The sequence below is a fragment of the Rhamphochromis longiceps genome, linkage group LG3 (genome assembly GCF_057381845.1).
Source record: "Rhamphochromis longiceps isolate RC_006_pf linkage group LG3, R_longiceps_female_GT1.1, whole genome shotgun sequence".
Classification (NCBI taxonomy): Eukaryota; Metazoa; Chordata; class Actinopteri; order Cichliformes; family Cichlidae; genus Rhamphochromis; species Rhamphochromis longiceps.
The window spans coordinates 38,559,290-38,586,633 of NC_140559.1; the positions used below are offsets into that span (position 1 = coordinate 38,559,290).

Here is a 27,344-nt window from a genome sequence, read left to right on the forward strand (position 1 = left end):
AGCCTGAAAGCCCTAGCTTTGGAAAGAACTGTACTGCAGAGAGGTTCATTTCACTCGCTAAATGAGAAATCATTCACATGCTGGAATTTCATCATTTGGATGTTATGAAATCCCTCCCTCCCTGCCTTCCACAAGCCCCGACATCCCGGTTTTGGGAAAACCCTTCTGCTCCATCACCATGTCCATAGTGCCCACTGGCGATGTGAGCTGGTGCCACTGCTGCTGCTCTCATTGCAGCACTTCTGTCAGTCTCGGGATCAAAGCCAAGCAGGAGCAAAAAGCGCTGCGCTAAGACACGTTGTTCCGATTCTTAACCGCACCTCGCCGTAGCGGGATTTGGTGAGGGGTGGGGGGGTCTGGACAAACGACAAAAATACCAGCAGTTTGATCTGATCGGATGTGATGCACCCGTGCGTGCTCGCGGGGACGAGAGATAACACGGTTAATTCCACACAGGTGCAGATGCGGACACGCGTGGAGGAAATTACGGCTCAGCACGGAGGTAGAATGCGCGGACTGCAGCGCGTAATAAAACCAAGTCCAGGAACTGCACTTGTAGACCGTGCGCCGCTAAAAACAGAAGAAAGTGATCGAGTCCCAAACACCGAGCACGAGCTGTAGTTTGTAACATACTCACCTCACTCATGTTGGGAAGATGCGCGGAGGGAGTTCTGCAACTGAAGAAGAAGAAGTGGACTTGGGTCTTTCTTGCTCTCCGTGCTCAGTCCTTCAGCCAGAAGCGCGCGAGAGAGTGCTGCAGTGTGTGCTTCACAGACTCTGGGAAAAAATAAAAAATTAAAAGATGAAAGAGTGATGGAGGGGAGGGGGTGGTGGGCTGAGTGGACTGTGGAGGCTCCGAGACCGAGTGAAGCAGGTAGGCTGACAGAGTGAGGAGATGCTCAGCTCTCCGGTGCAGATGATGGGAGGAAGCTTTAGTGACAGCAACGCTGCGGTTTATGGGCAACAGGAGCGCTCTCTCTCTCTCCCTCCCTCTCTCTCTTTCTGTCTCGCCCACTCAGTCTCAACCAGTCACCAGGGAGCACACTATTGCCCTGGTACAGACATGTAGGCTAATAGGCAGGTAATAAGAAGTATAACCCTGGAGCATTTAGATACGCCTTTTACATAAGCGTGGTAATTGATGTGTTATAGTTATGATTTTTTTTTCAGCTTTGAAATGACCATGAGCTGAAAACACGTGTAGCCTGCAAACACACGAATATACTGCAGTGACATCCTGTTCTAAACTTTTTATGTGGGGTGGGGGAGGCTTCACAATACAAGGATGCTATTTTCCACATCCCACTCAGAATAAATATCCGATTTCCTGTCCAGAGTTTCAAAATAAACCACGTTTGCAAAAGCAGAAAGTGTAAATTGTGTTTTTGCAGCATACTGCAAATATTGGTATCGATCTGAGACCAAGTTAAATGCAGGAGCATTATTGCTGATACCAATGCCAATACTATTCACTTATAAAGGCCGTGTATACATGATAGAGCAGTCTGTCATTCATTTATAGATGAATCATCATGCATTTGCAATTCTGAACACATTTTAATGACCAGTGAATCACTGTGATGTTTATTTTCCCACAATAATTAATTCTGACAACAACACACACCTTTAAGCTCTTGGTGTGTTTTGAAACTGTGGGTTTTTTCCCTGTCTCTTAACCACTTTGGGTCAACTTCTGTTGTTTAAATGTGCTATCTATAGCCTATAGGCTAACACAATTCAGTGGGCTACACACTGAGAGAACAGAAACAAAGTATCAATCCAATACCAGTACCTTTTGTGTCAATACCATTGGTATTTCTGTCGATCTGCCTGGGGGTGGGTGGCGGGGGTTCTATTTAAACAATCTTAAACTTACAGTTGTATGTGTTTAAATGTTAATTTGATGTAATGTCATGTCTGATCATGGTCACTTAACTTTAAAAAGGGTGTTTAGAATTTCTGAATCTATTTTAAGAGCTACCTATTTTTTTTCTAAGGCTTGGAAGTAAGCAGACATAACTGGTTAGTGTCAGGGATAAGGGAAGAGGAAACACAGAAGGACAGAAAACAGATTCCCTTCTGCTCAACCCTGCCAAGTGTCTCCACTTGATGGTGCTGTTGTCATTATGTATCTCATTTGATCCTAGCCTGCACCTGGCCTGGGGATTTCATAGCTGCTGTAAATAATAGAACCCTTTCCATGTTCAAATAATACTATTAGAACACATTAGGTACTCAAAGACATTGACATAACTGCAGTGGTCGTTGTTGTCCACATCCTCCTTCTGGAGGAAAATGTCAGCACCAGTTATGACCCACATGTGCAGTTCAAATGTGGGCCACACTCATCCTTGACTGACAGCACTGACTCACGGTGACTGCGGCTGTGTACACAATGTAGCTTACCATCACCAGTGTGTGAATGTGTGCGTGAATGGGTGGATGACTGGATATGTAAAGCGCTTTGGGGTCCTTAGGGACTAGAAAAGCGCTATATAAATACAGGCCATTTACCATTTACCATTTTACACTCAGCCACAGGTCAACCCTTATTGGCCCAGATGTCAGGGGTGCCTTGACATTTGGGTCGCATGCAACCCACGCAACATTTAGAGTGCTGTAAGTAGGCCTTAAATGCCAAATGGAGCCCAAATTAGAGGCTAACATGAAATCAAGGAAATCACGCAGCACAAGCACAGATGACAGAATATGCATGATGCAAAAAAATCTACCATAAATGCCAAAAACATCACAGTTTTGTAAAAGCTTCTTTCTGCCACTGGAAAAAATGTAAGAAAACAAAACAAAACAAAAAACCCCAACATAAATCAAAATGTCGACTTGGTAAGTCAAACTTATGAGAAAATAACCTGAAATTTCGAGTTAAGAAGTAAATATTTTGAGATCATAATCCAGATTTTTTTTATTTATAGATGGCAAAAAATGTTTTGTTTTTTTCAATAAGGGAAAAAACTTCCATAAAGATAAGCTTAATGAATAAAAAAAAACCCCAAAAACGAACAGATCCTATATGTTCAGATTACTTTGTATTGCTGTCCTTTTGTGAATATACAGTAACATTTCTCATTTCCCAGCAGGACATGCCAGTACAGCGCTAACTGTGCAGCTTACAGGTTAAATAAATTTAAATCTTCTTAGTCGGGAAATAGGGAAAATTCAGTCTTAGCTGCCCTTGCTACTCAGTTTAAACAGGCAGAATTTGATTAGGAACCACTGCTGTAAAACACAAATGAAATCATAATTAATGGATATACATTTACAGATCTCTAATATTAGATTTGCTAAGTTATCAGTCTTTAAAGCAAACATCTCTGTGACCTGTAAGCAGAAATGAATATCAAGACTGAGGGAAGCCTGTTTAAATCCCCTCAATATCGGCCAGGAGGCCACAGGAGGGCTCCCTTTGCAACAAGCTCAAGCTTTCTGTATTTCACCCACTTCAACCAGATGCAGCATCTCAACATCTCAAATTCTGAAGTCACAAACACGTTCTTATAGAATGCAGATAAACATGCAAAATAAAGCTGTCTCACTGAGCGTTTTCACACTTTAAAGAACAACTGCATCCTAAATGAACAGGTATAAAAAAGAGAGAGACAGGATTTGTTTTGTGTTTATTTATTTCTAATGTGTTTTATTTATTATTTTTTTTTTTATCTGTCCACAAAGTTATATTAGTCACTACTATGTTAGGTCAGTTTTCCCTCACTGCAATGGCAGTAAACTACACAAGAGCCCAAACCCAGCGTGGTCCCCTCACCTCACAAAAGATTTGTCATATTACAAAAAAAAAGAACAATACCCTTTGAAATGACAAATGTATCCTTTCTGGAGAATTTTCTGATTTACAATCAGGATATAAGGTGCCGTTTTCACATCTATTTGTAAATTACAAGCGAGCAAATTGAAAATTGTGCAAAAAATTCGCTGATTTTTTAACAATTGTTTGGCAAAAAAATTAACTGAAGTCAGACAAACACAAGCAATCTTCTTGGAAACATTTGAATACTTTGTTAAATTGTCAGCTGATTTTGTCTCTATTTCTAATTGTGAATTATTCTAAAAATTGGGAATGCACCTTAAAAATCTGACAATACTCTTAATAGCTATTACAAAATTACAGTTTACAACTATTTAATTAAAAACAGAATTTGTAGTTGCTGCTGATACACAAAACATGATGTAATCTTATTTCTTCAGGGCAATAATCAACTTTGAGAACATTTTTTAAGCAACTAATGAATAAATACCAGACAAGGGTAAATACCACAAGAAAAGAGGGCAGACTCTACTCGGTAACAAGCAGTTTGAACTTAACAGTAAAGTTTAACCGTAACAATATAGACGAGCTAGCTAACACAGGATGTTATACACTCTTTTTGCTTCAATAATCTTTTGGCAAATAAACTGTTACATATTAAACATGTCAATCTGCTCTGATGTCTTAGTATCTCAAGACAAAGGTAGGCCTGTTTGTAGTCTCCTATTTGGCTAAATGTACTTTTAAATTTAGACTAAACAAGTTTAATAGAAGGAAAACCTGTAGCTACCATTAGCATTGCTAGCATGAGTAGTTTTCTTTCCTTGTGTTTACTATGTGTGGTTGTTCAGCACTCTGACAGTGATTATATAAATGACAGAGGACATATACAACCATATTTTTTATTTTCTAGATCAAAACACTGCCCAACAAGATGCCATTGTTGGTTTAAAATATCAAGGCATTACCCAGGGTCAGTTAGTGGATAACGTCTTCCTCAATGCATTAATTATAACTGATTTCACTGAACAGCAGTACTATTTTTTACACAAACTAGGCACATATCTAATGACACAATAGCAGCTTAGCTTTTAGAAGTCTTTTTTTCTCTTTTACACCATATATAGCTTATTTATGTTTTGCAGTCATGTCATTGCTAATAACATGATGGCTAACATGATGTTAACTTGTGTGCTATTTCGGATGTGTGACACTGCAGGGTGACTAAGGCTCCAGACACACAGGTCTAGAGATGAGGCTGTGATCATCTGCCAACCACCAGTTGCTAGCAAAAAATGTTTATTCACTGACTAGTTGGTGAAAGCCTTTATTCCTAGAAAACTGCTACAGTTGCCCACGGTTTACAAGGAACATGTTGACTTATCTGCACACACTTGCCAGCTACTCTCAGAGCAGTAGTAAAACTTTTGCCTTCAAAGCAAAAGCCACATCGTTTAAAATTACTTGGCTTTTACTTTGAAGGTGAACATTCTCTGTTTGTGTTGCAATTTTTTTTCAAGGTTTAATGCCACTGAGGAAGCAGTTTGCGAGTGTTTGCAAATAATTCACCAACTTGTGTAGAAACTACAGGCAACCACAACAGTTTGTTAGTGGCCAAAGCAAGAACAACAAAATCTTCCTTATACCACTCTCTTTGAGACCACTTTCAACTCGCAACCTCCAGCAACCACTTGCCAAACAGTCTGGGAACAGTAGCTACCAGTGGTTGTATCACGTCCTATATGCAGACAACTTTCATGCAATGTGTGTATGACGCCATGTAAAAAACTGCTACACCTCAATGAAACAGTAGGAAGGTGTTCAAAGTATGAAAAAATAGAAATTGCTAAACATGTTAGGTACACCAATTGTGCATCCTTGGAATGTAATTGTGCATTCATCAGTTTTCAGGTAAGCACATCCTGGTTTCCCTGTTTTCAAGTCACTACAAAGCCGTGCGTGTGTTTGTCTTACTCCTACTAAACTACACCTTCAAAAGAGTAAAATGATTAGCTTAGGTACAAAGATGATTTTTGTTTCTTTGCAATCAATTTGGAAATAATGAGGCCTTGGCTTCATTTTTACATTCAAATCTTTTGTTTCTTTTGAAAACATGCCACAGCTCTGGGACTTTTTGTCATTAGACTTTTATGATGATTGGCAGTCCATTTTATTCCCATCTGCCAGCGGGAGGAGTTGGAGGGACCATTGCTCGGGTTTGTGCTCTCCTTAAAAAAACACAACATCTCTAATGCTATCTGTACAACATTCAACAACACATTTCTCTTGATTTTTTTTTAACCATAATGCTAAAACAATAATACTTATCATTATAAGAGCATTTTTCCATCTCAACGGCATTGAACAAACACCACACAAACTGAAATAAAAATCTAATAAAGGCCTCAATACCAGATAGTACACGTCACCTTCAAGTGGTGCTAGAGATAGACTGTTTACAGATGAGAGCAGGACATGGAGGGAGAGCAAGCATGACGAGGGGAAAAAGAGAGAGTAAAAGGAAAACGGTGAATTATTTTGTTTCCTCTAGTGTATTTGATTTAGTGTCACATCAGACATGTTTTGGCACCTCATGAGATTAAACACAACGTATATGTGTCTTAGACTTGGGCTTTGGTTTACCAAGGGTTAGTATTATGACCCGAAGTTCTCTAACCCTACTTCTACAACAATTTTTACTTGTCTAAGGGTAGGTAGTTCATTCTTTTAAGAGTCTAGCCATGCTAGAACATAAGGCCTAGTGACCTTGTTTAAGGCCCAATGGGCCTGAAAAAATGGCAAATAATAAAAACAAAAACACAAGAATAGAGGGATCAGGAGGTGAACACAGGAGAAGATGATCAAGAGAATGGGCTGATGTGTTGAAGGGGAATAGGAAAGAGGAAAGAGAGTGTGTCGATATAGGCTAAGTGCTTTTGGTGAGTTTTACAAAATATACCAGGAAGTGCTTGAAACAGAAGGCACGGTGGCATTGACAGTAGTTGTTAAAGGAGACACCACTAAGGGACTTTCACTACAAAACTCATAAGGTGCTCTAAAAAGGGAACTTAATCACAATAATGCACATTAAAGAGTGGTCACAATCATAAATTACCCCATCAATTTGAGTCTTAGCAGATAAATAGAGGCTGTTAACCAGTGTAAGAGAATATTAATGCCTCACATTCATAAATATACCTTCAAACTAGGATAAAGAAATGATTACTGGATGTTTCCACATAAAAAACAAAATGCACTTCATTTTTTTCCTAACCACCAGTTCAGTGGTCGAATATCTGATACACTGACAACCTAGCTGACTGATTTTGCTAATCGATGGGGTAAATCTACTGAAACCACACATTTACACACTTAAAAATGACAACCGAAAGTGACAACTGCCATTGAAAAAACGTTTGGTCTATTGATAAAGTCAAAATGAAAACAACTACTTTGGGAACTCAAAAAAAAACTTGCACAGTGCTCTGTATAGACATTCCAACTAGTCTTAGCTCACAAACATTATAATCAATATCACCTATATTGATAACCTTTTTCTGTAAGCATCTTGAAAGGAAAATAAACAAAAGTCTGCTTTTTTTTTTTTTCGTCTTTACAAAAGCTACACATATTCTACTGGGATGCCTATGCGTTTGTTAGTGTTTTAATAATTACTCCTACCATTGTCTTTTCTTTTCTTATTAAAACAAAAAAAAGAAGAAGAAGAGAGGGAAACTACTCATCTAAAACACACCGTAACCCAAGAGTACAGTTTGTTTCTTAGATTTAGTCTTGTCTGGCAGCTAGACTGCTTTCTTTGTCGTTCTCTACCTTGTAAAAAGTTAAAATTTTCCTTTTTTTTGACACAGTCGTAGTCTCTTCAAAACAATGTGTCAGTTGATTGTATTCAGGAGCTCAAGCGTCGCCCCTTCAGCCCTCACACAGACTCTCGCTCTGTGTTCAGTTGGTGCCTTTGCATCCCCAACCAACAACCGCTACCATTGTAAACACTGAATGTTGAACTCTGACCTCCTTTTTAAGCGCTCAGCTTTTGACCTTTCCTCACATTATATGACATACTTTTTTTTGTTCTTTTCAAGCTGAGCCACAAACAGCTACAGTCTGTGTCAAGGACATTACACTATGATGTAGCATTTCTTTTACAACTGAACTATTCACAACACCCTAGAACCACTTTTAACAAATATATTGTACTTAAATCGTTTAAACTGTATATTCAGATAAAATGAACGATCTATCAGAGCCTCGATGGGCAAGGATACCAGAGACTCTCTCGACGACATACATGAACAGGCACTAACTGAAAACAAATGAACAAAAATATTACAAACTTTCTGTTTTTCTTTAGCACAGTCATCAAGAAACACTTTTCTGACAAACAAGGCAGTGATACATACTTGAAGGAAAGCACATGGCCTGTAACGGTTGCCTCATGCCTTAAATTAATAAAGAATAGCTTAGCCGAGGTTTGCAGCTTGAAACTTTTAGACTAAACTTTCCTCCATGTCTGTTTGTTGTAGTTTGAGGAGGAACCTGAAGCTGTTCAGTGGTCAGTCCGTCAGGAGAGCATCTAGTCGCAGCTGGCTCCAGCATGGTCAGTGTTGTAGTCTGGGATTTACCAGTCCATTATAAGTGTGGGATAAACGCACGACTCTAGAATGATGCAGGACTTTGCCCTAGATCTTTCGATTATCAAATTGGAGATCATCGTAAAAATCACCCATCTTTCGGTGAAGTCTGAAAAACAAATAGAAAATGTGGCCGACAAAATCCTGAAAAGATGCGTCCATGCGCTTTCTTTTTACAGGAATTTTACCGTATTTTGTGGTGGACCACAAAGCCAAGGAGACAAATAATGACAGAGGAAATACCATAGCTTTGGCTCTCCTCTTTGTCAAGACTCCTCAGGACTGCCCAGAAATGAAGGTATGACAGGGCAAAACCATAAACAACTTCTCTCTATGTAATACTTTCTGCCCTTTCTTCAATTCTTTGTCAAAATTTGTTGGAAAACAATAAACCCAACATTCCAATTTAAGCGGTGTCATTGAAAACATTTTAATCTCCTCAGACTCTATCCTCCTCCCCTCCAACGTGGTTAGAGCTCAGGGCTGGTGAAAGAGCGAGGGACATCCTCAGGTCTTGGTCTTGTGAATCCTCCAGACTGCTATTCTCCAAATTCTCTTCAAATTCTTCATCTTGTTCATCTCTCTCTTCATCAATTTTGCCCTTGAGTTCAGGAACATCTGTTACATTCTTTGACACTGAGGACATGGAGTTTGGGTGTTCAAGAGCATTACCCAGATGTTCTGCTGTGTGCTCAGAGAGACCATTAAGAGTTTGGGACTGAGTTAAGGACCATTCTCCCATGGAGGCCTGGGACTCGGCCTCACTTACGTGCCTCCATATTGTCAGAGGGTCGAGGTCAGAGGGATCCATCCTTGGCCTTGTGGTCTTTGAGGTTCCATCATCATCCAAGATCACTGAAGAGCTTCTTTTGCGCCTGGACTTACTGGTGTGGTTGACCTGGAGATGCATGGCCATCAGCTCTGCTGATGATGTTCGAAAAGGACAAAACAAACACTCGCTCAGTTTGACCCCTGTTGAACTATCCTCTACGGCATCCTCACCACCTTCCCTTACACTCATGCCTCCATCCTCCTCCATCCCTCCAAGACCAGGAGAAGTGCGACGGGACAGATCCAGTGGTTCAAAACCACCCTCCTGAGTTGATGGCACGGGTACTTCCTTGTCACTTGATGCTTGAACCATTCGGCTTGTAGTAAGGGGCTTACGTCGTGACACCTTAGGTGCCTTTGGTGGAGGAGACTCCCTGATCCAGCTTCCTTCCATTCCACCTTGGTAAAGAGCGCCCATTACTCCAGACAGGTACCTGTACTGGGTCTCTAGGTCAACATCCCTTAGAGCTGCTAAGGCCTTTCGATGCTCCCGCTGGTCTGGAAGTCCCAGGAGCCAGGACTGCTGGCTGGGTCGAGAGGCGGGGTTGTCTGTTGGAGCCCGGTTGACCGGGCAGTGGTTGGGTTGAGATCGGCGCTGCTTGACCAATCCAGAGGTTCCAGAGGTCAGACTGTTGATAGTGGAGGTGAGACCAGAGGAGGAGGAATTTGAGGCAGCTGATAAGGCATTGCGTTGCTCCCTGTGGTGCCGCTGGAGATGGTACTTCAGAGAGCCAGATTGAGTACCCGCATAGTCACAGTGGGGGCATTTGTAGGGTCTCTCACCTAGAGAAAACACAATGAAGAAAGTTTATTTATAGAACAGTAAAAATAAAGCTAGAAAAATCTTTTAAAAAACAGTGGGACTCATTAGATGCTCCAAAATGAATGCCCCAAAATGGGTGTTCACTGGGTAAGAAGGAAAAAAAATATTCTGGTGATTTTAAGTATTTTTATATTACAGTTAGTGAAATACCTTTGTGTTAGTATTAATGATATCATATACCAGCTATTTTATGGCATACACAATGTTGATTTCACATACAGGATGTTTTTTTTTTCTTCAGTAGAAACCTGATGGTACTCACCTTTGACCCTGAAAAACAGTTGCCTCTTATACACACATATACAGTCATGCAAAAAAGAAAGCTTTCACAGGTCCTTGAAGCCACATGATAAACTATGAATACTCTTGAGACTTCCATTGGAATTAAATACTTAAGTAGTACCCAGGTGCTGCTAATCAAATATGCTTGATTAAATGATCATCAGCAAGTCTGAGCATTTCTATGAAAGCAGAATTTTTAGAAGTTTTCTGGTCTGGCAGGTTCAGGAGTGTGTTAATAAAAGGACACAATCTTCCCAGGAGTGGACGTCTCTGCAAAGTCCCCCCAATTCGACACTGTCCAACAAACCGCAAAGGACCTAAGAGCTGCATCTCTGACTCTACAGGCCTTAGTTAGCATGTTAAATATTAAAGTTCATGACAGTACAATTACAAAAAGATTGAACAAATATGGCTTATTTGGAAGAGTTACCAGGAGCAAGCCTCTTATTGCTAAGAAACACAAGCATACAAACTGTTGAGCACAGTTGTGAAACAGTGATCATTTGGGCTTGTTTTGCAATCACAGAACCTGGGCGCCTTACAGTCATTGTGTCGACCATTAACTCCTCTGTATACCAAAGTAATCTAGAGTCAAATGTGAGACCATCTGTTTAATAGTCAAAGCTTGTTTCAAACTGGGCCATGCAACATGAGAAAGATCCCAAGCACAGCAGCAAATCTACAACAGAATTGCTGAAAATAAAAATTCAAGGTGCTGCAGTGGCCTAATCAAAGTAAAGATCTCAACCTGACTGAAATGTTGTGGTGGGACCTTAAAAGAGCGGTTCATAAGCCAATAAACGAATCATGTTTTTTCACAGGAAAGCCAGTTTTGCAAATAAAACAAGGTCAGATTGATTTTTTCCAATATCAATATATACTTGTACTTTTTTTATGGCAGCTAAAATTAAATTTCCCTGCAAATAATTCTTATTTTTTTAATCAGTTTTACTCCTATTTACTGAGGACTATCTCATGGGTACACTCTGTGTGAAATGCAGACCTGAGGACAAATTTCAGCAGTCTAAATCGTTTCATGTGTAAAAGATACACAAAAAATGCAATCATTTTTAAAATAGGTTAAAAGTACTTTCACTATGCCACAGCACTTATTGCAAAATCGTAACATTGCAAATAAGTATGGCAAGCAAGTATTTTGCAAAATTGCAGCAAGTATAAGCTGCTCAAAGGTCATTTGAGCAATTCTGAGTAGGAGGTGCAGTTACATGTTTTAAAGAAAGATGGCAGTATTCCATTACTCATTAAAAATTACACAGCTGGGAAAGATAAAGGGGATGATGTTGAACATTAACATCAGGAAACGTTAAACATATGAAAAACGTAAATGATCTTATTCCCAAGAGTCAAAAAAGAAAAAACTGGTCACATAGGAGGAACGCAGGTGCACGTACAGATGCAGGGACAACTTGATTGTGTTGGTGAAACAAACACTAAAGACGGGATAAAACTCTCGATGGGAAACGAGATTCTGAAGAGAGCATTATCATAATTTGATGCATTTGCTTTAATTACTGACCATGTGATAATCACTTGATGGAACAGAGGCAGTAGTGTATGAGAAAATGAGCAGTGCATGATTGGGAAAAATATAAACGCATTGAGATAAGTCCTTTCAGCTATAAAATGAGTAATGATAATGGCAACTCTTAAAAAGACTTCACACTGTGCATTTTTTGGCTGCTGTCTTTATGGGAGGTTCTCCAGTTAGTAGTGATAGGTGGCATCGCAAAAAATGAGAGATGGGTTTTAATTTTGATCAAATACATCACCTGAAGGCAAATAATGAAAAGTGACGATGACTCATGCTGATAAAGGCTTATGAATATGGAACATTAATTAATAGTATGAGTGTGAGTGGTGTTTGAGATTCTAACTTTCATTAAAGTCCAACTAGTTGGTTGTCAGAAATCCTGTACTCAGTTTTTCCTCTTTTTTTTCTTTTTGTCCTAAAAAAGTTTATTAAAATGTTTTTTCTCTTTACAGTATTTAAGATGGATGTTAAAGATTTTTGTTACAGATTCTTGTTTCAAAGACAGCGAATTCTCTGCAATTTTTCATGCATTTAATATGTGCATTATTTAAGATAAGATAAGAAGATTTAGTATTTTTATGTAATTGACAAGAAATAAATGTGTCTATAAAAATAAATAGGTTATTAAAAAAAAACATCAAACCACACCAGTTTCATTTAGCTAAATTTTGCATTATACAAATCGAAATAGAGACATGAGGATTACTGTTTAATTAGTGGAGAAGACATGAAAAGGTTTTCTTTTGTACCGTTTACTGGTAGCGATGTTAGAGGCCAGTAAGAGAAGTGAGCAATTTCCCTTTTTAATCCCTGGAGTGGCTTGATTTTTTCCCCCCAGAAACTACTGTTAATATACGCTCAACCAAGGCACTTAAGCTGGAGTTGCTCCGGTGGAGCAGCTCAGTTGCCTGCAGTAGAGGGCTATGATTAGTGCTGGCCAGGCCTCTGGGGTAAAATCTTTTAAAAAAAGAAAAAGAAAAAAACTGTAGTTCTAGAAAAGCAACGATGCTCAATGCAACCTTTCCAGGGATTTATAAAGGTTAAAAAAGTAAACATGGTTTGTTAAACTCACAGCAGTATCTCACCTGTGTGAACTCTGAGGTGCACTTTGAGATGGTGTGAAGAGCGAAAGGCTTTGCCACAGTAGGGGCAGTCTTTTATCCCTCTGCCACGCACTCGCTCCCTGGTGGGAACTGAAGGTATGGAGGAGACTGTCGTCAGCCCATTTTCTCCTGCAAGTAGGGAAGAAGGGAAAAAAGTGGAAAATGTAAAGATAGCAGCTAAGATTCTAATGACAATAGAAAGTTGAAAGTTGAAGTTGAAAAACAATGTATTCTTATATGATAGCAAACAAACACAAACCAAAGAACTAGAAAAAACACTCATGTCACACCTTTGAAGCTTGAGATGACAGAGTGAAACCCTGCAGCCCCTCCAGCTTGTTGTGATCCACCACCCATCAATTTTGATTCCTGTCTCAGTTCTGCCATTTGTTGGGATCCACCGCTGTGTAGCTGGGATTCTTGTCTCACTTCACTGCTGCCTCCTCTTCCCAGCCCCACTCCTCTATGATGACTGCTCCCTTCCTCTTCGCTGCCACCTCCTTTCTGGGGCCTCTGAGTGTGAACTCGAGCATGAACTACCACCTGCTGTAGACTGCGGAACAGCTTTCCACAATCTGGGCATTCCCATGGCCCTCCTGGTCCTCCGGTCTCTTCTCTAGGATCCAGGCCTCCAAGGTAGGCTCTGACTTGGTCGACCTCTGTAATCACTGAACTCCGCCCCGGGCCTCGTTGCCCTTGCTGCTGGCCTCGCTGATGAGGCCTTTGTTGCTGAGCTACCGCCAAGCTGCGAGCCACCAGCTGCCACCAAGTTGCCTGATCTCCTCCTTCTGAAACTGCTGCTGGAGTTTCCCCGGTTCCCCCTGCTCTAGTCGTTCCCCCTCCTCTTCCCGAGTCTGCTCCCCCTGCAGTACCACTGCCACCACCGTTTCCCATCTCTGCTACTTGAGCCACTGCTTGAAGTCTCTCCATGCAGCTAGCCCCACTGCCATCACTAGGCAAACCGAGATAGCCCAGGATGGCTGACTTACTCAAACCCATCCCAATTCTGCCTCCAGTTTCTCTCTCTGGTCTTCCCTGACCTCCTCTGGCACCACCTCCTCGCTGAGTCAGAAGGAGACTGGAGTAGAGGGCGTTGAGGGAGCTTTTAGACTGCTGCTCAGCACTTCCTGGTCCCCCAGGGTTTCCCAGTCCAGCCTTGAGGCCAAGTTTGTTGAGATGAACTTTCATGTGATTTTTTAGGAACCAAGGCTCCTTGAAGCCACGGCCACATACCTGACACTTATGGTCCAATGAGTCCTTGTGCTTTCGCATGTGTCCCTTCAGAAACCATGACTGCGTAAATCGCTGTCCACAAGTGTCACAGCGAAATGCTGGCAGTGGAGAGGACCCGCCCACTGCAGCAACTGATGTCAGCTGTGGGTTGCTCGGGGTTGGGGCTGGCGTGTGGGTTGGCGTGGGTACTGGGGTGTCGGGGGTTGCGATGATGGGCCTCGAACTGTAAGCTGGTGGAAGAGCAGGTACATCGGGAGAAGGGTGGCACTCCTGTAAGTGGGACGCCAGGCTTTCTTCTTGGCTGGCAGAATAGGGACAAAGAGTGCATTTGTATGGATTGTGGAGAATGCGTACATGCCGCGCCAACTCTGAAGCTGTTCGGAATTTTCCTTTGCAGGCATGGCAGCGAAATGTAGGCGTGATGGAAGCAGATACGCCCTCCCCGGTGGCTGAAGAATAGGGAGAGGTCACGGACACAGGGTCCTCTGTCAGCGGAGGGGTCAAGGGTGTGCTGTCATCCAGTAAAAAACTGGGGTTCTGGTCTGTCTGTAGTCCATCATCAAGACCTTTGACCTCACCATTGACTTCATCGTCTTCTGTGAGATGCTGGATGAGAGCCCCAGGCAGTAAACGCTGGTTTGGGTGACTTCTGTGATTCGGAATTAGGTCTTTGTGGTTCTGCTGGATTTTGAGGTGCTGCTTTAGTGGAGCTGAAGGGAGCCCAGTCCTATACAGAGCTGAAGCTCGCCGGTCTCTGTCCAGACTGTGAGCTCGTGCATGAAGAGACAAAATACTTTGGAATCTGAATCTCTTTCCACATACATGACAGGGATACCTGAGTGCAGGCCCCGAGGAGGCCCCTCCAACTCCAGGTGTGGCCCTGGTAACAGTATCCTTCTGGAACAGCTGGAGGTCTAGTTCATCACTACAGTTCCCACTCTGTCCTGAAGACAGGGCCAGCTCCAGGGCACCACACCCGAGTAATGGTGCTGATGGTGTATCTGGCGGAGAGGAGTCCAAACAGGGGCTGCATCCAGCTTCTTGTCCCCCTCCTCCTGGGAACAAAGCCACTGCCGGCGTTGGGGATGGAGGTACTCCATCCAGCCCTTCCTCATCATCTTCTTCATCAACATCATGGTGATTGCTGTTATTACCCTCGTGGAGGGGGAACGGAGAGAGGGGGAAATAAGGCGCAGTGTCCGGGCTCTGGGGGGAAGGTTCGGAGCTGTGAATGGGCAAGACAACAGGGCTATCGGGGAGAGAGAGCTGAGTGTGAGGAGAGGAGGTCTGGGGGCTGTGGTCTAGAGACGGCAGCGTTGGGGGCGACTGGGTCTGCTCACAAGAAAGAGACAACACACACTCCGGTGGAGAATCCATCCTCTATCAGAAAAAACACAAAGAGAGGGAGAGAGACAGATAATGAGCGGCAACCAGCGACTTAAGAAGGAGTTAAAAGTTAAAAACCTCAAGAAAAGGTTAAATTTGCATGTTGTGCATAATTAGCTTTTATAGCACAACCTTGGCCAGATTTTAAAAACTGCACAAACTTCGAGGGTATGAGTCTTTATATGTTGATGCATGCGCATATAAGAAAATAGAAAAAAGTCCTACCAGCATTGTGTGTGATGTTATGCCATTCTTTAGTGTCTCTGCTGAGGGGGGACACAGTCCTGTGGCAGTCTCCTCTTGTAATTGTCTGAGGACAAAAACAAGCATAGAAAGCTCAGAAAATTATTTGCAACCAAAAATCTAACAATTACTGCACTTGAAGTTGTTCCCACCCTTTTTTTTAAAAGCATGTTAAGACAATTATCTAACTAAAGACTTTAGGTAAATTAGGAATAATAGTATCAGTGTAATGCTTTTGAAATATCCAGCGATGAACTGCAGGTAGCAGAGTTTTGCCGAACAGGATTAAAAGCTATTTACACTAAGACCCTTTGAACAGATTTCACCCTAAATTCTGATTGCAAAGCACCAAATGCACACTCAACAATACATTTTAATGCACGTGCATGTTTACTACGAAGAAAATCTGTATTTGATCGTCACTTGCTCCTCAGCCTGCGTTGGTGTGCGCATTGAATGTGTAACAGGTGTGCACCTGTTCTGCCTCCTGCATGTGTTCAGCGTACATGCTGGCATACTGTTAGCACATATGGGATGATTATCTGAAGTGTGAACGTGCATTGGTGTGTGTGTGTGTTTAGGAGTTAAGGGCACCACCACAGGACACGGACTGTCCCAAACAGGATGGGCGCGCAATGTTTTGACTTCCCCACACACCCTTCCTGAACAGTCATACAGTAGCAGCTTTTTTTGCTTAAATCAGGCCCGGACGCACTCACACTCACAAACAAACACACACACTCACATATGGTATGCATGCACCTAGCCAGAACAATAAATCTGCTGTTTGGGTGTGGTGGCATTCACCCATACATTGCTTAGTCATGCTTAATTGTTGAAGTCATTTATATATGTGAGCTTATTCTGCTGCTGCCGCCGCTGCTGCTGTTGTCTCGACTGTACTGCGACTGTCACCCCAGATAACAGAGTCAGCTGAAACGTGAAGTGTGATACTGCGCATTGAACACGCACAAGCATTTTGGCAGGGCACGCTCACACGCCCAAATATTTTGAGAGCGCAGCACTTCGCCTCACTTCCACCGAATTTGTGTGCGCCGTGGCTGGTTTTTGTCCATCATTTTTGCAGGAGTTGAGCACCCACAACACAACAAAAAGGTCATAAATCACTGTGGCAAAAACAATGGAACATCTGTGCTCGCAGGTGTGTCACCCACATTTTTGTTCACATGGCGGTATGGTCACATATGTGTTTATATGGATTTGAGTATTTGTGTGTGTGTGTGTGTGAGTTACTGAGGCTTGTAGCCAGTTGACATTTTAGCTCAGCTATGACTCACAGGGATATCACACCATATCAATCACATTAACACACACACTTACACACACACACTCTCTTACACAGACACAGACAGTCCTTTCTTAATCCACCATTATTGTTCTTTCTCTCACCATATTCCTCTCCCTTCTGTCTTTCTTTCTCTCCCTGATTCATACTTCTTCCCATCCCCCTCTCATTCTCTCGTTCCCTCCCTCCCTCCCTCCCTCCCTCCCTCCCTCCGTCTATTATTCACTAATTTTCTTTCATTCTCTCCCTCTCCCCTCTCTCTCTCTCCTCTCTTTTTTCTCTCCTGCAGTGTTGCCAGTTGGCAGAGTGCCAAGGAATGCTGATATCAGCTGGTAGATTGGGCCCTGCCAACATGGCGAAGAGCAAAGAAAAAAAAATGAGAAAGGAGGCAGACAGAGAGAAAGAAAGAGGGAGACACAGACAAATAGACAGAGCAGTTACAAACTGGGCAGCATTAAAAAAAAAAGAAACAGTCTCAGAAGCCATGTGAACGAAAATGATTTAATTTGATTGGCAACATGGTGTTGAGGGTAAAAGCAAAGAAACCAAAAAAAGAGAAAGCGACATGCTAGAACAGAGAATAGCAGAGAAATCAGAGTAGTGATAGTGGCAGGCTGGGGCATAACATGAAGAGAGAGCAACATTTAAAAACCATTTTGAAAGTCAACACGGAAATACACATGCAGACAGAGACGGGGGGGGGGGGTGCAGAAAGGGAGAAGGAATAAAAAGCAGGAAAAGGAGGGAGAGAGAGCGGCTATCTAAATGTATCTGCTGCAGTATTAAGTCTGATGGCATTATCATATGAATATCACCATCACAATGCATTGTTCCACCGTGACGGTGGCTGTCGCCAACCACCGGCCCTGTCATGCCAATAAAGAAAATTTGGATAGATTGAGAGAGGGAGATAAGGTGCAGCAGAGGATGCATGGGAAAAGGGGGCTGGGGGTGACTCGGGGAGAGGGTGGAGTGGGGAAGAAATCATGCTGGAATCAGGTGGGGGAGAAACACATAAAAAGCAGGTGTAAATTAAGCAAGAAGCGCACCGAAGACGACATTCTCACATCATCCACAAATGCTGCTCATTCCCAGTGTGTCCACACACACACACACACACACACGGCGAGCTATAAAATGGATTGGGGTAGGTACTCAAAGCAAGGGTGAGAGCAGCGTACAAAAATGTGACACCTACGTGTGTTTGTGGTGGGTGTTTTTAGTTTTGTGAGGGGAGGGGTAATAATCTGATTTTAAATGTGCGTCATGGCAATGAATATTTAATATTAGGTAATGTGATCCACGTAGGAGATTCACAATGATATTACAGACCAGCAAGTGGCCCACTTGCAAACCAGAAAATGGGGTCTCACCCAATCTTAAATCTTCACTCTTATCGTTATAGCAAGGCAGCCCAAAAGTCCAGTGACACTGTTTGCCTGCAATCCAAAGACAACACAACAATGGAGGTCGAGGCGATGGTACACCTGCTTCACACACTTTGGCTTTTTATCAGACTCAGGGTAAAAGAAAGAGCCAAGTAGGTGTGAGGCCATTGCCCAGCAGCCGTTGCCGGGTTTGAGTCTTGCGAAAGAGTTGCTCTCATGACTCCCTCAGTGACCTCATTTGTGGGCCAATCAGTGGCATGCGATCTTCTGACATCACTTTTTCAACTTGACTCAGGTCACTTGGAAAACAGTCAGAGTAAACGCTAATAAACTGCAGAGTACCCATAACTACCACCTAATGAAAAAACCCTAAAAACCAAGTTGAGTTTAGCTGAGCAGGTACTAGTGGAAAAGAGGCTTAATAGCCACTGTAGACATACATGCTAGCAGCTTGTCAATCACAGGATAGCCACACATTTAATCAGGCCCTGATTTATCGCCTAAATGTGATCACAATTTACAAAATAGACATCATGACATCATCATTAAAAAGCGAACCGCTGAGACCCTAAATTGCTCAGGAAAGCGTTTGCTGAGATCACAAATGGAGTGAAACGCAGGGTTTCTGAGCAACCTGGTTTCCTGTCGCAGCCACGGCCTGCGGGCCGTTACAAAGACTCCACGTAAAACGCACTTAAGCATTTGTTCCACTTCTCAGGCCCAGAGCTATAGTTGACTGCTGATATGCAACACATAATGGATTTTCCCATCCCTTTGATACAAACTGGATTTTCCTGCACTTTCACTGGCTTTTCCTGTTTTTTCCCTTTCTTTTTTCCCCTGATCCTGAAATTTGCAGTGCATGAGCAGGAGTGTAATGACACAGTAATTCGCAAGATGACACCAGCTTTAAAGCGTCCCAAAGTTGACATTCCAGCAATTGAAATGCAGCTTTGTGGGTCCTGAATTGCCTTGACTGGAAATGAGGTTTTTTTTATCATCAGGGTCACTATGTTTTGTTTTGTTTTTTTTAAACTGCACTGTTTAAATACTGATAACTACTCCTTGACTCAGATCACAAGGAGTGCATAACGATATGGCTGAATCATACGTTACATACCTGGTAAATACTAGCTGAGGGAAATTTGCACAATATGTTCAGACAAGTTTTTTGTTTTTTTTTCTTTTAGCTGGGGGTGGGGATCGGGGGTGTCACTGTGTAAATATCCACCGAAGTGGCAGAGTTTTATTGTGAAGGCAGTCAGTGCAGGTTTGCACATGCACATGAGAGATACATGTTGTAATTGTAAATATATATCAGGGTGTGAACACCTTTCACCTAGTGTTCATAATGGTAACCGTGTGTGTGGGATAGAAGTGTTATACAGCTTCATAATAAATAGTGTTAATGTATCATAGGTTGTATATAAGAAGGGTTTGTGTATTGTGATTTGTAGCCTCATGAAGCTAAACAGTACTTTGAATGCCTCGTCACAGTTTGTGTAATTAAGCCTGACTTACAATGATCCCTTCATTCATTTCCTATCAGTCTGTGGAGGTAAATGTCAAAAGATTTAGAATAAATCTGAGTGTATGCTCTGCTCTCCTTGACCCCTTGTGACCCCTTGGGGATCTCGCTCTCAGTTTGGGAACCAGTGATCTATAGCAACAGCGACCTTTGTGTTGTTTGAAAATTAAGTCCTCCTCCACGTACCTAAAAATAGGCATCTTCAAGGTCTCAGGCACCGGCCTTAAGGCATAAAGTAAGGACTGTGCTCGTAGTCTGTGTGTATTTCTGTGAATCCCTACAAGTGCATCTTTCTTCCCGCTGCATTACTTGCACTCTCATGTGATGAAGCCAGCGCGAGGTGAGGTGTCCTTTGGGGATAAGTGGGTGTATGAGAGACTGACCACAAGGAAGGGGGGAAAAAAACAAAGTGTGTGAAAAAGAGAAGATGAGAGCGAGAGGAAGTGAGGGGAGCCCGCTCCCTGTGCGGTACAGTATAATTTGGCCCTGTGGTTTTTATCGCGTGGTCACGTGGCGAACTTCCCCACAGCCGGTATTCATTTCCTTTACTTCACCTTTCCCTGAACCACCACTACCACCTCCTCCCTCCCCACCGCCGGCTTCGCTTCAACTTTGCCTGCCTCGCACTCTCGCTCTTCCCTCATCTTCAGCTTCAACAATGATAAGGGTGAACATCTCCCGCGCAGTCTCCGCCACCGACCGTTAAAGATGAGTGTTGCAGATTGCTTATACGGGGAAAAATGCTACTTCATGTGTATCGTTTTGATCGCAGAACGCAAGTGAAACGGCGATCTAATGGCTCGCATCTGTTACGCCGTTGACCTTATTCGAAAGGTACTTTAGCGGAGTTGAAGAAAAAGTTACATTAAAAGGAAGCGTCCCAACTTTTACCGTCTTTCATCTGCGCAAAGTCCAGCTTGAGCCAGCATTTCCTGCCTCACTGATGTGTTTTATGTTCCACTTCTCACAACCTTACTCCTTTTTGCTTCTTCCTGTCTAACCTCTCCTCCTCTAATGCACCATCCCCTCTCGAGCTCCTGCTTCTCCTCTTTTTGAATGAATTACTCCTCTAGCGAGAGAACACGAGCTGATGCTCGAACTTGGAGGCAACGCTGCAGTGCCAGACCCGAGCGGGCGAATCCCGAACACCGGAAAGCATCTCGGCAGAGAAAAAAAAGAGTCTCACTCCAACTCATACAGGCCGCGCCGTTCCTAAAACCAGTGAGTGGAGGGGGAAGGGGGGTGCTGAATGACTCGTCTGACTCGGGATTACGAGACTGATGCTTTAAAAGAAGAATTGGTTGGAGCATGTGTGTGGTTGTACGCATTCTTCCTAAAAGGCTTATGTGTGCACACCGAGGATCAGTTGCTAGGTTGGAGACAATCCTGCAGGTGAAACAAACATCCACCTGATCAATTTTCTCCCTACTGTCTGGGAAAAGGTTCAGAAACCTTTCTTCCATGAATGACGCCCCTTCCACTTTAGTGTCCTTAAGCAACACACTACTTTCGACCCCCTCAGGGATGCTCACCACTCACTGTGACCTCCCTGGGGTATTTATGTATATATATCAGATACCTAAAACAGCTTTAGTGTGGGGGGGAAAAGGGTAAGTGTATAATAGTAATGGCTTCATTCTTTCTTCACCCTGGGGAAATTTGCAGAGCATGTGTTCTCTTTCTTAGGAACATCTTGTTTGAAACACACTCTGTTGCACTATATTTTATAAAGACACATATAAATGGGAGGTGCCAGTACTTAAATCAACACATCCTGGTGTAATTCTGGGTGACTGATTGCACTCAAGGGCTCCCTGACTCTATGTATAGGCTGGAATGTAACATTTTATTTCTATTTTTTTTGCAGGGGATTTTGAGCTGAAGAGTGAGGATGCACTCCAACAATGACTTTATGTCTTCTTCCCCACAGTCGCCGAGTACTTGCTCACTGGGGACTGTGGGGTTCTCTCTCTATTGCACAGTCTTCAGGTTACAGTATAAAGTGCTTTGATGCGGTGTCCAGAATGTTTTCAGACTAAATTGAGGCCAAAATAGTTCACACTTTCAGTTTTTCATCTGGGAAGGCATCTGTTGTGCTGATCTCAGCAGGTCAAATGAAATGCAACCAAAAAACACAAAAAGAGTTGTATTGTAACTTTAAAAAAGATTTGAGGGAGAAATTCAAATACTGCTTGCTTTCATAACATCGCACACCTTGCTGAAAAGCGCAGTCACGGGACTGCCACTAATGGAAAGTTGGAAAAATGTTTTGCTTATCAAATTGTCGTGTTTGATTTTTTTGTTTTTTATTCAGACCGTCTACCTGTACGCCTCTGCTGCAAACGCTGATTTCAGAGCTGGTCTTCCAAACTAAATGCGAGCGACAAAAAGTGGCAGACTATTTAAGTAAGACCCTAATGCTCTAAATACACTCTAATCCCGAGCAGCCTAGCAGAACTCTCAACAGTCTCAAAATGTCACAATGCAGTAGATTCTCCCTAACTGAGGGCAAGCAGGTGCCTCTCCCGCAGCGCACTAATGACCCAATTATATCAATCAGAAGCCTTGATTGGTGCTACACTCCTTTCCCTTTTACTCTCTCTCCCTCTGTCTCATTCTCCCCTCACATACAATCTCTTTCCCAAGAGCCACCTGGATGGGGTGGATGTGCCCCTTCAAGTACAGTACAGTATGTACAAAGATGGGAAGTAGGCGGCATTGAGGGTGACAGAGGAGGTGGAGGAGGAGGTGGATACTATTTGAACACAACAAGCAGACAGAGGTTTGAATAAAGCAAAAACCATTAGAGCCTTTTTAACATGGGGCCAGTGTTTTATATTCATTAGTACAGCTGGTTGCAGATGAGTATCTGCCAAGGGTTTGACATGAAATCAACGCCTTATATCTAATGGCAAACAACCTGTAGAGAGGCAGGGGAGGCTTTTTTTTACTAACAGAGTAATAATTAAAAAAAACAATGCTTGCGTTATTAGTTTTTGATCAAGCCCGGATAAGGAAAAGTAGCGTCTTGTTGCCAAAAGTCACTCTTGCAGGCGATGATCCAAAGAAAAACAGGGATTTGGAGTGAAGTCATTTCTTTTCTAATTGTCTCAGCTTTCTTTTCTTTTTTTCTTTTTCGTAGAGGGATTATGAAAGTTAATGTGCATAAACCCGTCTTGAAAAATGCCAAACCCTCCAAAAACATGCCTCATTTTAGGACACGCAAGCAATGTCAACCTACTTCCACTGTGCACAGGCTCTCAAGAGTGTGACATTTTGGGTAGATATGAAAAAAAAAAAAAAATAGGGCATTTCAGGATCCCTAAACATATTCCATTGGATATAGAAAAAGGCGACGGGAGTGTCTTTGGTCAACCCAGATGACACGTCTGCGCCTTATCTCAAGAGGAATTTCCTCCTCGCCCCTGTGATGTGCGTCAATAACGTGCAACCATTTTCAGTACGCTCCTTTCCCCCCTCTCTCTTCTCTCTCGCGGCCATCTCAATTAGAGGCACATTAATGAAATAAATAACCATCAACAAACAATGCACTAATAAACACCCCCTCACACACACTAAAAATCAAATTAACCCTGCCCGCAGATGGTGTCCGCGCACAATCCCGCTTCCAAATAGAAACAAGAACAACAACCTAAAGAAAAAATGCGATTAAAAATCATGAACACGGGGGATGCAGGGTAGTCGGAGAAGTCGGAGGGTGGCGTGTGTGTGTCATGTCAGCCTATCTATCGCTCTCTCTCCCCTGCTCCATTTTGTTCCTAAATTTTCTATACAAAAGATTAAGGGAGGGGAAAAAGACGAGTGAGCGAGCAAGGAGAGGACGGGAGGGGGGAAAAGTGCCATCATGGATTTCATCTTGAATCCCTCTCTGCCAATCTACCACCGACATCAGTGCCCCCCTCACCCCCCTCAAAAAAAAGAGCCATCGTGTCCAAAAACGCACATTTTTGGACGAAAACCGGTAACTTATCTTTACTGAACACAATCTGGCAACACGCGTTTTGCACGCACACGGCCCCAACATTGCATGTATTGCCACACTTGCTATGCTACTTTCTGAGCGCTGAGGTAACGTTAGGACAACTAAACGGGTTGTAGTAAACATTGTAGTAAAAGGTGGCCGAAAGTATAAGGTTTATAAAGCACCGTTAAACAGTCTTTTCTCTTTTTTTGCGCGTATCCCACACGAAAAGTGGCGGTGCTTATCTCGGAAACAACGCACAACACAATGCCTAATGTGTGTCCAACAAAAGAATTAGTCAAGCTAATCGCATCTACCTACAAATTACGCTTTGTAAATCAACTTGCTAACATGCAAAAATCCACTTTTACGCTTGGACAATATGTCCGCGGCTTATCGAAATTCTCCGTTACGCACAGAGAACTTGGCTCTTCTTTAAAAAAAAAAATACACATATATAATAAATAATAAAAATATAACCTACTTAAAAAAGAAGAAGAAGAAGACGCCGTTCTTTTTCAGAGAGGTTAAAGAAGAGCTGCCAAATTACCAAACTGCTCGCGCGGATAAAAACAAAAATTAAGAGCTAGCTTGCACAACTACTTAGCTGAAGTTGTGTCCAATTTTTAAACAAAAATAAACCTCCGAGTGACTTTTCGTGCACTTGCGAGCATTTTTAAGTCGCATTTCATCTCGTGCTGACTGTTCGAGTCGACTTGGTTTAACTGTTACACCGAGTATTTCCTCAGTTATGAGGGAAAACAGTGCATTTCTCCGCTTTTTTTCTTTTCTTTTTTTTTTTGTCATGTCACGGCTTAGAAGCGGAGCTCCGACTGCTACATGCTTGTCGACCACGCGCGCACATACACCGGCTTACATACATGACACACACGTAAAGTGGTCCGGAGCGCGCGGTTACATGTATACATACATACATACATACATGCATGCCTCGTGCCAATCACTCACATGCGAGCACGCGCACACACACACACACAGCCAAAGCTGCCAATGAAATAAATAAATAAATAAATGTGAAAAAGCGGAGTGAAATAAAACACATCAACAACTATGTTGGCCATTATCCCGCGTGTTGCCCGTGACAGAAGAAGAAGAAGAAGAAGAGAGAAAAAAGAGGCAACAACAGTCGCAGTAAATTAAACAATTTTGGAAATGTTTCGTCGCCGGTGTTTCGTGCCAGCACGCATAAAAGTGCATATATGTAAACATAGTGGTAAATAAAATGTAAGAAGATAAATGAAGATATAGGATATATGTTGAAAGTAAAGACTCAGTGTACTTACGGGAGAGGCGGCGAGGAGATTAATGACACGACACGTCATGATTACGTTTCACTTGAATTAAATACATTACGAGTTGGGAAAAAAATGGAAATCAGGGTTGTATACAAGCATACGCCGTTTCCCCCTCCCTCCGTTTGGTCACCCTCTTCTCTCTCTCTCTCTCTCTCTCTCTCTCCCACACACACACACACACACACACACACACACACACACACACACACTATCTCTCTCCTCCTCCTTCTCCTCCTCCTCCTCCATCTCCCTTTTCTTTTCCTTCTCCCCTTCTCTCCTTTCTTCTTGCATTTTTGCCCATTTATTACACAGGAGTGAGTGAATGGGGGGGAGTGGTGGGGGGAGCATAGGAGAAGTGGGAGGGAGAGTGATGTAGGTTGGAAATGTTAATTATAATCTCAGCACGGGCACCATTTTACAACGCTGTCATCTCTTCACATTTGTATCCTAAATATGGCATCTGGGGTGGCGGGTAGCTGACAGTTAAGAGACATTTTTTTGGGGTGGCAGGAGAAGAAGGAGAAGAAGAAGAAAGTTTCACACCAACAGAAGTGAGATAAAAGTGATGACAGAGGCAAGAGGCAGCTAAAATGTTGTGGTGAGCCACCCCGGAAGCACATGGCCGCTATGAGGATGGGAAGAAACAAAGTGCACAAATTTCGATGTGTTGAGGAAGAGGAGGGGTTCCCAACATGAGGCTGGGTGACCAATAGGAGTCGCCCAGGGGTTTTCCAAAAGGTCCCAAACGAAAGTGTAGAGGTAAAGAGAAAGTGATGATAAAAGTACAGAATGAGTTTTAAAAAACTAAAAATGTTTCTGTCGAAACTGAACTTGAGGTCAGGCAGAGTTTCATTTCTAGAAAATGTAACAACAACATCAAAGGAAAAATAACAAGTCTGAGTCATTCTTTCTCTGTCTTTGAATGTTCTCCACATCTCCTAGCCAATGCACACTACTGTGTATTGCTGTACCCACTCTAATAGCTAAGCCGCAGCAGGTGCACCATGTCCACACCATGTACCAGCATCAATAGAGTTTGCATGAATAAGTCTCTGGAACACCCCATTTGTTTTGTCATAGACAGAAAGGAGTTTAGGAGTTTCTAATCATAGATCGCCTCTCCACCAAGTCACGCCAACTCCAGGCACGGTTTACATACACACATCAAAAGCACTGATGGCATGATAATTTGGGACCTTTAATGATTTATTTGAATTCTTTCCACTGTGAAATACGTGAACACATTTGAGTTCATTTCAGATTTTTTGGGATATAATCAAGATAGGCTCAAATAAATGTCTGTTAGCAATATACACCTTTTGGCATGAGTCTAGCTCAGCGGTCCCCAACCTCCGTGAGTCGTTTGGTACCGGGCCGCGAGAGTTGAGGCTCAGGTGTGAAATGTATGGTTTTCAGGGTTTTTATCGGTTTTCAGCGTTATTTTGTTATCGTTTTTATTGTTAACTCGGTTTTCCTTGGTCTTTTCACGTGTGTTATGAATAAATCTTCTTTTTTTCGGTACAGGTACTAGTTTTATTTTGTTGTATTTATCCGCGACACCTTAAAGGCCGGTCCGTGAAAATATTGTTGGGCATAAACCGGTCCGTGGTGCAAAAAAGGTTGGGGACCGCTGGTCTAGCTGACTTCTTTCATGGCAGAAATGGTAGATTTTAAAATGGTTTGTTTCCTGGGACGGACCCAGTCTTTAGGTTTTAGTCCACACATTTTCAGCAGGGTTGACATCTAAGCTTTGGGAAGGCCATTCCAGAAGCTTTAATGTGTATTTGCACACGATATCCAAGTTTCAGACATCTAGCTGTTGATTCGAGGTGAATTTGAATAATTTGAAGGTAGTCCTCCTTCTTCATCATTCCATGCAATGTACCAGAACAACTGGCAGCAAAACATCCCCCAAGCATGATGCCGCCACCACCATGCTTG

At 42.6% G+C, this 27,344-nt stretch overlaps 1 protein-coding gene across 1 annotated transcript; it reads right to left on the minus strand.

Annotated features, from left to right (window-relative positions):
* Positions 1 to 3,632: 3,632 nt before the first annotated feature.
* Positions 3,633 to 25,568, minus strand: znf219 (zinc finger protein 219). Its single transcript, XM_085396404.1, has 5 exons — positions 25,392 to 25,568; positions 15,866 to 15,950; positions 13,312 to 15,634; positions 13,004 to 13,150; positions 3,633 to 10,044 (listed from the first exon to the last, which is right to left on the minus strand). The coding sequence occupies exons 2-5, from the start codon at positions 15,869 to 15,871 to the stop codon at positions 8,870 to 8,872; spliced, it is 3,651 nt and encodes a 1,216-aa protein (XP_085252530.1). The 5' UTR covers positions 15,872 to 15,950; positions 25,392 to 25,568; the 3' UTR covers positions 3,633 to 8,869.
* Positions 25,569 to 27,344: the final 1,776 nt, after the last annotated feature.

What these genes read in the sequence shown, in the direction of transcription:
- znf219 (XM_085396404.1), bottom strand. An exon ending in TGTCATCTCAAGCTTCAAAG is followed by an intron (nt 13,151 to 13,311) that starts GTGTGACATGAG and finishes CCCTACTTGCAG; the next exon opens with GAGAAAATGGGCTGACGACA. An exon ending in GCACCTCAGAGTTCACACAG is followed by an intron (nt 10,045 to 13,003) that starts GTGAGATACTGC and finishes TGTTTTCTCTAG; the next exon opens with GTGAGAGACCCTACAAATGC.